The 11,419-nt window shown below is 41.3% G+C and overlaps 1 protein-coding gene across 1 annotated transcript in view; it reads right to left on the reverse strand.

Annotated features, from left to right (window-relative positions):
- Positions 1-7,858, reverse strand: part of rtkn (rhotekin) — a 50,925-nt gene extending 43,067 nt beyond the window's left edge. The window contains exon 1 of the mRNA XM_034541103.1: positions 7,428-7,858. Within this exon, the coding sequence (XP_034396994.1) occupies positions 7,428-7,538 (111 nt within the window). The 5' untranslated portion in view covers positions 7,539-7,858. The remainder of the gene's footprint in view (positions 1-7,427) is intronic.
- Between the last annotated feature and the right edge of the window lie 3,561 nt (positions 7,859-11,419).

The raw sequence follows: 11,419 nt of genomic DNA on the forward strand, positions 1-11,419 counted from the left end.
AGAGGTATTTTATTTGTCTTGCTTTCAAGAACACACAACATTTAAAAAAAATGACATCACCCAAATCAGCCACAAACATCCCTTAGTCAGCTGGTTCTCATCTGGCTGGCTTGCCACGACTTTGGGGAATCCCAAACACCATTACTACATATTGTGCTTGGTAACCTGTTTATAATGTGCATGTGGCACGTGCGTGTGGAAATATGATTGTTACTTCAACATTCAAGACCTTTTTCACCAGAAGTGTATTTTGTCAACCTTTTACATTTCATCGTATGCTCGTAGAACCATCATTCACACTTTCAGGACGGGCCATTAAGCATCCAAATCCACCCGAGTAAACATCGAGACAAGCTGATATCTTTCTTTTTCTTGAGGTAGGTGATAATGGAAAACTAGCAAAAGACACGATAAAAGTAATTGCTGAGACAGCAGGAGCAACACAACAGTACAACCAGATCTGACACCACACCGTCTGCCACTGGGCCCAGTAAACAAACACATTAAAACACAGGCATGCTGGCAGGGACTCGTACACGATGCAGCATGCAGGGAAGGCAGACATGCATAATAGACCCATCTGCTCTCATGAAGTCAAACACCTGCTCGGCAACATCAAAACAAAGAGCAACATCATTGGTGGTTGTGCCCCTTTGCCCTCTCCCTCTTTCAGATACTGTTTTTTTAATCAATTCAATGCCACACACACACCTCTGTATTGATTCCTTTTACAGTGCATTCCTCTGTATGAAAGAGGCCTTGACTCCATCCATTTCACAATAAAGTCAGGTAGGTAGATGACGTAAAGTAACACGGGCTAAAAAGCCTCCATGTCCAGAAACAAATGAAAAGAAGAGACCGAAACAGAGAGAAAGAGCAGAAAATAGCATAGGCTGACAGTCATGCTCCACATATTCTTCAGCCTTACTGGCCTTAATGTGGAATTGAAGGTTAATGACTTGTCCCTGGAGAAGTTGCAGGCTAAACTCAGAGCATAGTGTTGTAACGAATACACACAATGCAAAGATACTTATTGTCAGAGCCTATCTGAGTTTATGCTACTATAGTGTACCTTTATTTTCCAACTGTAAAACAGTGTGACGCACACTGTGGGTTACGAATGTTATAACTGGGGGACAAAAGAGGAACAAACAAACAAACCACCCATCCTAAAAACACCTGAAAGATTTAAAAGAAGAAAAAAAAAATCTGTGTTTCACAAACTCAATTAATTAAGCAAGTTTGTCAGATAATGGCATTTTTCCACATGGAGAGAAAGCCTCTGATGTATCTTAGCCGCCTGTGATTAGTCAAAGAGAGCTGACAAGTGTCCTGGACTGTAACTTAAACCACACACCAGAATATGTGTGTGTGTATGTAGCATTGAATTGAGTAAGAATTCAAAACAGTATCTGAAAGGAAAGATACCCTATTGTATACTGCTCTGTTAAACATTGACAAAAAAAGCATTATCCACTTCACTAACCAAGGTGGTAACTGAATGAGACAGGTTTGATGATGCATGGAGGAAGTTTCCCCATCTGTGTGGTAATGCATCCCGTGATTTCATCACCTCCATCTATCTCTCCGTCTGTCAGTTAACCACGTCACTGCCACAGACAGCCTCTCTTCGGCCAGCGCGCACTGTGAACAAAGCCCGCCTATGTCTGATAATTTGCAATGGACCTTGCTCAAGGAGACACTGCTGCTTAGTCACCGTCTGAAGATGCATGTGCGCTTGTGTACGTGCGAAACAGAGTCTGACAAACTGCAGTCATCACAAATGACTAATGAATTCAGAACAGGAGCTTTCATTCATGACACAGAACAGTGAGGCGGGTTGTAAACTTGTAGGCATACATGGAGATGCAGAACTAGAAACTGACAGTAGGTTATGACTCACTTCCTGTATGTGTGTGTATATCGGGCTGGGAAATATTAAGTTAATCAAATATCATGATATGTATGAACAAATACCTTCATGTTGAAGGGTTGACCATCGATGCTTCACAAATATTTACATAATGAGATGTTTGATAAATAATCATCATTAGTGTATATAATATAATGACTATGGGTTCAAGGGCAAATAATAGAACAGCTAAAACAGTCTGGTTCAAATTAATTCCCTTTACTGGAATGTAGCCTTTAAAGCCGGGAAAAGACAACACTTGTAACAATATCCCCAATCTAAGATGATATCTTGTTTCATATCACAACATTAATATAATATCAATATATTGCCATGTGTACATACACATCCATTATCTTTATATTACTGGTTCAGAGTGAAGGCCTATGACATGAAAATGTACTGCTTCTGTGGTTTGTTTGGGTGGGGTTCACTTGCAACACCAGCAAAAGCCCCTCAGCTGTTAAAGTTGGTCTGACACCAGTTCCACATAGAGATGCAGGCCACCAACCACATTCTACAGCCAAAACACTTACGCCTAAAAACATGTCAGTCCATTCTTCCTCTGTATCCATTTCCAGCCATGAGAAGCAGGAAATAAATCACATCAGAAGATTGGAGCAAGTAAAAGACCAAAAATGCATTAAAACTACAACTAACTGCAATTCAAATCAATAAACAGTTTGACTTTCATGATCCTATTTTGCTGCAACACAAGCATTAAATGGTTTGTCCACCATGTCCGGTCAGTGGGACTCAAATACGATACTCTGTAAGAGAAAGTGAGGTCCTTAAAGGGCCAGTGCAGGAGGACATCCGATAAGTATGAGACTAATGTTGTGTGTGAGTGTGTGTGTCATATGAACCAGGAAAGAAGAGAGACCTTCAGGCATTTTGAGGCCCAACCACAAGGGAACAACCCCATAGTATGAGGATCCTCAGCTTTTGTTCAGATAGCTCACAGTGAAAATTAACAAATTGAAAACCGAAGGAGAGTATCACTACCTCACAGCAAGGACATTACGTGAATTACATTTGATGAATAAAATGTCCTACAAGCAATAGACCTAGTGTGTTGAATAATAAACTACAACAAAAGCTTGTCGTCTAGTTGCACAGAAAGATAAAGAATGTGTGTATGTGAATTAAATAGTGAATGAAGTAAGACTATTGTATTAAATACTTTATTTGAACGATAAAGCGTTGCCCAATACGTTTAGTGAACGAGAGAACAAACAGTCCAGTCATTACCATGGGAACAATAGCAGGACATTGGCTCAATTTTACTCACGGCTTAAAGAAATTGAGATTAAACAATTTTTCAGTTGTGCTAGCACTAAGAGGCTGAGTGGGAACAGTGCTCCACAATGATGTATACTCAAAGCCTGCGTAATAAAAAAGAAAGTTAAACATTTGCTAGTTCAAATATCCCTCAGCATACCAAGAAAGCCTCCAAGCAGAAAGCTCCACTGGCCAAGCTTTGTTTGAGAGGAAGGGTTTTAGAAGGGGAACACTTATCCCTGGCATCTCCCCTGCACCCCTGCAGTGTTCAAGATGCCCCGGGGCTGCACATGCACACTTTAGAGTTCATAGAGATTCAAGCACTACTAGGCAGTCCCAAACCAATTTGGGAGATTGGGCTACAAATCCCCTATACCAAGTCTCTCATCCAACTCTATGCAGGCCAGTCTTGGTAACTTTGACACTGTAGTTGTTGATGAAATCTGGTAGAATACCTCCACTCTTAAGAACCCCCAGGCCTCTGAGCCCCTTAGCCTGGCATTTCATGCCCCAGAACAGGGCTCGGTTTTGGGCTCCAATTCAGGCATGGCTCATTGTTCTCTGGGTACACAGAGATGCCTTAAGAGGGAGACTCAGGGGGCATTTTGGCATTCCTTGAAAGCAACTTGTTCCCCAATGGGTTTATGGTCAGAGGTGCTTCCTCTTGCTAGTAAAAGTGTTGTCCTGGCAACATCAATATGACCTCTCTTTCTTGGTGTATGTGGTGAGGCAAACGTATGCTTCCTTGAAAAAGGCTTAGTTCTATGCTTTTTTCTACCAGGCCACAATCAACACCAGCAGAAGCCACACTGAGAGGCTGCCCGAGACTGATCTTTTTCTGTGAACTATGAACGAGGCATAGATCCAAGAATCTGGAGAAAACATATCAGTTAGACATTATCTCAGACTTGGGAGAAATAACAAGGATGCATCAGTTTCCACTAATAAAAGCTAAACTATTCCCCCTATCTGAAAGATCAGAATACTTCATCACATCACCCAAATTCCAACGATAGGCGTGACTGCACTCCTGGTGTGACCAGCAGGGTGGGTGAATATATGCTGACCAAGGAAAACACCCGTAGTATTCAAAACTCAGGCCACAAGTATGTTTACTTGCTGGTGAGAGTTTGTGGACCTACAGGGTGGAGACGGGCAAAACCAAAGCTTTTACTCTATACAAATGGCAGGCACCCAGACCTTGTGATACACTCAGGCTGAGAGAGTGTGGTGGATGGGTGTGTCATCGCCCACACACACACACTCACATCTAACCACTTCCTGGCCCTGTATACTGTAGCTAGTGGCCGCCACAGTGGTGTGGACTAATGGGGACCATCCTTGAGTTCAACATAAGTCGGAGAACTGAAATACAGGACATTCAATCCCCACCTCCATAATAATAACTGCACAAACCCAGTCTCCCACTGCATGCCTGGGTGACTTCAGCTGAAACAGCAGTGCAGCCGAGGACTGAGACAGAACAGTGCAGAGACACACTGGTGGCCTGATGGATCAGAGAGGAGGGATGTACAAAGCAGATGTCCTCTGTGCTCCCTCTGAGACCAGCAGGCAGAGGATCGACAAGACAGCTGCAGAATGGATTTCTGGACATATGCTTTATGGGCACATAATCCTTTGCTCGGTTTCTCATTCTCCTTCCACTCTGTGACCATATAGCCCTGTCAATGTGTGATGCGCACACAGCAGAATGATTCAACGCCGGACCTCAGAGGATGTAGAGTCAGAACACAGCAAGACAGACTGGCAGGATTTCTCTTGATGCTGATACACTTGTATTATATTCACAAGGAAAACACAAACTCGCCACAGATATCATATGCCTAAACTTCAAACTGGACGCCTGGCAATATTTCTTACATTTTAATCTTTGATTTAAATAACAGATTGCCTTAATTAGGCACATAGTCCACAGAGATCCCCGAAGTCTGGTTCTGCAGTCTTTAGATTAATAATAGCAGTCTTGGCTTCATTTTCCTCAAGCCTCGTTAGAGCGCAAACACAAATTATTATTATTTTTTTAATCTCGATTCAAAAGATATTAAAAGCATTCTTTTAACAACAAACATAATACATACACATAGTTCACTGCTGTGATTGTCATATAATGCAAGAGTTTAAGTTATAATAACTTGAGCATATATGTAGGGTCCTTAAAAAAAGTCTACTGAGCACACACTCCATTGCCGACCTACATGAATTTGCTAAATAAAGTGGGTACTAGTCACTTTGGATTCAGTCCAACAAAGGAGACTTTATCTATCAGTTGTTTGAGCATTGTGCATTACAGTCTCTGAAAACATGTCATTGACCGACAGAAATTCACCTACACAAGAGGCTCAAATGTTGGCCCCTATGAATGCTCACACAAACAAAACGTGGTATCCCTTGGCACAGGGAAATTAAGGTGCTTTCACACTGAGGTAGCCTGCTTCATTGAAATGCCACAGAGCAGTTCCACAGCAGTATTGAGCGAGTCCTAACACACAGAGCCGGAGGAAAGACTCAGTCCATGAAAGAGGATCATTAGCATTGGAAACAAAAGGCGGAGACAAAAATGTATCTTGTACGAGAACCAGCAGAGAGCAGATTACACAGTTAAGGAAGCAATGGTTGATGTTAGAAGAAGGAGAGTCTTTACCCTGATAAATAAGTAATACAGGGGAGTGTAATATGGGTTAGAGGTGGAATATGAGTGAAGCTTGTTTTAATAATGAACAGGATAGCCAGGCCCTTTATATTCCCTTTTCATTTTTTCCTACCTAGCGTTTCCACTTCTGCTCCCTCGTCATGCAACCTTCACCCGACCCCGCTGGCCAAATATATACATAAATAAATATTAAACAAGACAACACTGTTTGCTCGCTCCGGGTATGATCATCAACTCCCATCTGAAAATAACGGACCCTGCTCCGACACCAGATCAGGGTAATTCTAACAGCACATCAAAAAGTGTGTGCCTGACTCTGGGTGTTGTTTTCCTGTGACTTGAATTATAAACAACTAGTAGACATAAGTTGACATATGCTTACTTACACAGACACGACTCAGGGAGGTAAGGAAAGAGACATAATCAATACCCTATCTTTTCCATTTGCTATATTGCACTATTAACGTTCCTTAAATATCCCCTTACAATTTAATCCCGCCCGTTATTCTCTCTCCTCTTGATACTCTCGAAGCACACCTCTTCTTTCGGTCTAGCATCACCAAAACAATTCTCTGACCTTCCAAAGCGCACACAAACACTTGAACGCGTTTCTGACTGAATAACCAAATACTGGCCCTCTCAAGTGAAACCAAAGTAACATGCAAGCTCACAGGCATGTGTGTGTGTGTGTGTGTGTGTGTGTGTGTGTGAGAGAGAGCGAATGAGAATGGACAGTATTCATTTCAACTTTTGGATGCAGATTTCTTTGACTAGTTCCATGTGAGTGACTGTCCACATGCCACAGTCAAAAGCAAGGCAGTTAAAAGAAATACAAGTGAGCCAATGATCTTTACAAAAGAGGTTCTTTAAATGTTGTCTTATTCTATGAAAGTGTATGAGAACAGTAGTTCAAGGTGAATATCAAGGGAAACAGAGGTGGGGAAGTAGATTTTAATGCGCATGCATATATATATATATATATATATATATATATATATATATATATATATATATATATATATATATATATAGAGAGAGAGAGAGAGAGAGAGAGAGAGAGAGAGAGAGAGAGAGAGAGAGAGAGAGAATGATGATGCCAATATAGAAAGACAAATGTTATCCAATAACCACTTTAAGGTAACTGAACCAAACTATACAATATGAAACTAGCAGTATTAAAACAATCCCATGGTAGATGGAACATTAAAAAAAAAACACATTTAAGTTACTCTCAACACTATGGGGAGTACCAGACACACTGTCAAGCCCCTGTAGGGATATTTTTGTTTCGAGGAAATTGAAATGCTAAGTAGTATGAAAATGTTACAATTGAGAGCTTTAAATTAGAGGACGTGAACGCAAAAGCAGAGCTCTCCTGGGCAGTATAATTAAAATATCACACAAAGCAAAGCAGTGTACACACAAACGCCTTCAAAACAAGATTCATGTGCGCTAATAAGTTAGTTTGCAGAGGGAGAGGGATCAGTCCAAGTTGTAAACAGAGAATCCCCCAGAGTGTGTGTGTGTGTGTGTGTATGTATAAGCTGGTGATATCTGGTCTACCTGTGATGTGTCCAGGAAAACGCTCTTTCTGAACTTCCCTCGCCGTATCTCCATTTCAAGGGCAGAGCCGCGGGCAACGGTTGCTCTTGCTGTTTGATTTCGGCAAAACATCGTCTCTGCTTTCTACTTCACAGATAATCCTGTGCACAGCGTGTTATCTAGCTTTATTAGCCGAACTTAAACTGGGAGGAATCGCCTCGAAAAAGTGCCCCAACACAAGCCGGCCCCGCCACAGGAGAACTCCCGAGAGATTAAGGCACGCGCACAAATCAGACTCTGACGTTTTCCTCTCATGTGGGACCGAGACTGAAACAAGTCCACTCGCAGGAAGAAAAAGAACAAAAAGGATTCACGGAGCCTGGCTTCACAGCTGACTTTTCACTTTCCCAAACACTGCCCCTTGCGCGTGCAGCAGTGAGTGACACGGTGACACCCCACGCGGTGGAGCTGGGACCTCACTGTGCTCCGTCCTGTCTCCGGAGACCCCTACTGGCGGAGAATGCCGAGCAGCGGTGTCCTGTTGCGAAGTTGTAAACGTCTGTGGTCGAGATGAATGAAGCATGTGTAGCCTTTATAGGCCAGCGGCCATTTTGACATGTTATTGCAAGGGTAACACAGGTGTAATTAATGACATTAATTATGGCCTTGTTTAATTTAGGTTGGCCGGGGCCCTGGTATTATGCATGCTGTCTCACTGGGTTGACTGTGACACATATAGATGTGGACCATAATCAACACTATCAATTACACCTGTTTTTTACCCTGTGATGAAATACCCTGCGATAATTATTACTTTGAAAATGTATAAAATCCAAAAAGGATTACTACCACTTTTTTTTTAGGAATGTAGCCTACTCTGACTTTGAATTGTAGTTCCATATTATTATGTCAACTTATAAACAGTTTGGGCTGATTGTTAAATGTGGTTTCCAATTTAAACGCCTGGTATTTAAAAGTTTTAAATTAAAATGATTTTAAAAAATGATTTTAATTCAATGTGAGAGCATTATTCCACACTGTAGATCTGTACATCATTTCAGTTATATTTGGTTTAAATTGGCTAAATGTATGCATGAAAGGTTCTTTAACAGTTATTGTAGTGCATGATGCCCTTTTTATAGCTGTACTGCTCCATTGAATGAAAAAAAGAGAAGCTAGATTCTAACCTGACATGGTTGATACTGTTGGAGAGCTTGGGGCCTTCACCATAATACATATGGTGATGTTTGGCAAAGTTAATGTGCCTTTGAATGATGGATCCCCCAGTGGGTCCAGGTGGATTATCACATAAAGAACATGCCATGTACATCAAGTATCTTGACCTTTCATAGGACCAGGAACTTTTAATATGTTTCAGGTGATATTCTTTTGCTACTCTTTGGTCTTTGAGAATCCCTATTTCTTTAATACTAATATGGAATGAGCTTTGCTTTCATGGTACAACATTTTATTAGCAGGGCATGAACGTGAATCATGCTCTGTGGCTGCACCAGGACTTCACTGGACCTGCTGTGAGTGTAATTCTGAAAGGTCAAAAAGTAATAAAGGATCAGTCTCTCAGAGGCAGAGGTCACATCCACATTGAGAGAGACAAGGGTTTGCTGGGTAGTCCTAGCCTAGATGAAACCACAACACTTAGTCTAGTCCCACAAGAAGGCACATTTTTTCCAGACACTGGGTCTCACATCCAATTCATGACCTTTCGAGTCATGAATTATCCACCCTGGTCTCATGGTAGATGTAGATCAGATCCTCACGCACACTGGCGTTGCACATTTTTTATAAAATGCTTCAATAAAAAAACTCATTTCAGTTCAGAGATATTACAATAACTAACCTCGAAGAAGAAGCCAGTGTTCAACAGAGCTCTAGTTATCTATGTACATTCAGATGCTATGTAACCCCAACCATGAACTACTGTACCACCAGAAACTATTCAAATAAAGTGTATTAAAAGAGAGAGGAATCCGAAGACACAAAAGCCAATCATCTCTTTAAAAGCCTTTAGTGTTGCAAGGCTGGAAATGAATGCATTAATATAAAGTCTACATCAACGTATGTGTAATGGCAAGACATTGTTCACTCTAGTTTTCCTACTATTTACTGCTTTAATTAACACTGGGTAGGCAATTAACTTTTCAAACCCACTGTCCAGCATTATGGTATTGTGTTGTGATGGTGAGCATGTTTTGTCATAAAAAGCCTTGATACGGCAATCTGTTTTCTGTCTATCAATTATAAAATCTTGTTTGTGTTCTTCGAAACATAAACAATATATAGATAGTGTTGCATTTTACATATTTTAACCAATTCAGTGCGCTATGCTTACTCTATAACAAGGTCTCCCATACTTACATCCAGTGATTTAGCATAGAACATGCCTACTCTTCTCTCTTAATGGGTTAAAGGCGCTAACAACACAATCTTAAACATATGTTGTCTATAGTTCTGTAATGAGTGTTTGGTGCTCGGTCATATGATAAAAGGGAAAGGAGCTTGTGTAGCCAGTTTCTCTAATCTCCCCCCCCCCCCCCAAGTCTCTTATTTAAAAGCAGGATGTTTGTTAATGTTGGGAGTGTGAGTAAATAGCTGAAGGCGCTGTAACTCGTGCAACAATGTGATCCCCCTTGGATGTCTGTCGGTTTCCTAAAAGGGACTATGTGAAATGCAGATTATGTTTACATGCCTCATGCCACTCTGGACAGTTGGGGGTAGACAGTCACAGAGGGGAGCACTACTTTCCCAAGCTATAGGTTTGACCCCCTTTTAACTCCTCGCTGGGCTCCATCGAGCCCTTTGGGCAGCTCAGTTTGAAGCAGAGTCAGGCAAGCATGGGGCTTATGTGCAGGCTTTGCCGTGGCAGATTTTAAATCCATCTGTGGGGAAAAGATAGGTCTGGTTCATCACCCCTCGTTTATAGTGCATATTCTATTTGCAAATCCCACAAACTACATGTTCTCCCGTTACTTTTCTTCTTTTCTCTCTTTTGCCCACACAAACAGGACAAAACAAAAGTGACAGAATCAAAAACAGCAGTCACAGTGGACTATAAAGTGCCGACCACAGTCAGTACACAAACAAAGGGGCCGCCCTTCACTCAAAGAGAAATGGAGCAGCTGGAGGAAGATCACATGAGACAAACAACAGGAGACAATCATGCCATTACATGATGGAACCCCAAAATCCTATTGATTCTCTCTCTTGCTTCACAGACACATACAGTTTCTGATCAATTGCCCACCAGTTTAGAATCAGAGAAGTGGGTGTATACTGGCAGTAAATCACCAGTATAAGAAATATGGGACATCTATTCGGTTTCCTTTTTATGGAATAAAAGCGCTACAGGCTCAGCAGAATGATTGTGGCTGATCCCACTGTAATTACATGTGGTTTTCTATATTCTAAATATACATACATACAGTAACTATTACCCTACTTCCTCTACTGTTGTTACATTATTACATTTGCAACATTCCAGGATCAGTTTTCAGGACTACTCTGGAAAATAAATAACGGGTCTACAGACGCAAAGTTATCAAGACAGTAATTAATCTCACGTTCTCATTCCAAACAAGCATACCATGAAAAAAAAAATCATCCAACATTGGTGTATCTACCCCAATGGTATTTAAACACCTCTATGTTTTCTGGCCCCTTTATCTGCATTTAAAGCTTGAAAATCTGAGCTTGTCAAGTGTAAAGGATGCGAAGACAAAATATGTCTCGTTTAAGAATATTTTTTTTTATCTGCACGACAATGAGTCACGCCGTCTGTAGTTGCAGCCTTGCCCATTTATCACCCTGAATATGCACCCATCTTATGTGTAACAGCAACATTATGATGGATGCAATCCTATTTTGGGTTGTGGGCAGGGAAACACCTCAGCGAAGAAAAAGAGAGAAAGAGAACTCAAACATGTGCGAGCACTCACTTCTCTGAATTGACTGCTTGGAAGGTGCCAGAGACTCAAGTCTGGCTTGTAAATCACATG

The sequence above is a fragment of the Cyclopterus lumpus genome, chromosome 9 (assembly GCF_009769545.1).
Source record: "Cyclopterus lumpus isolate fCycLum1 chromosome 9, fCycLum1.pri, whole genome shotgun sequence".
Lineage (NCBI taxonomy): Eukaryota > Metazoa > Chordata > Actinopteri > Perciformes > Cyclopteridae > Cyclopterus > Cyclopterus lumpus.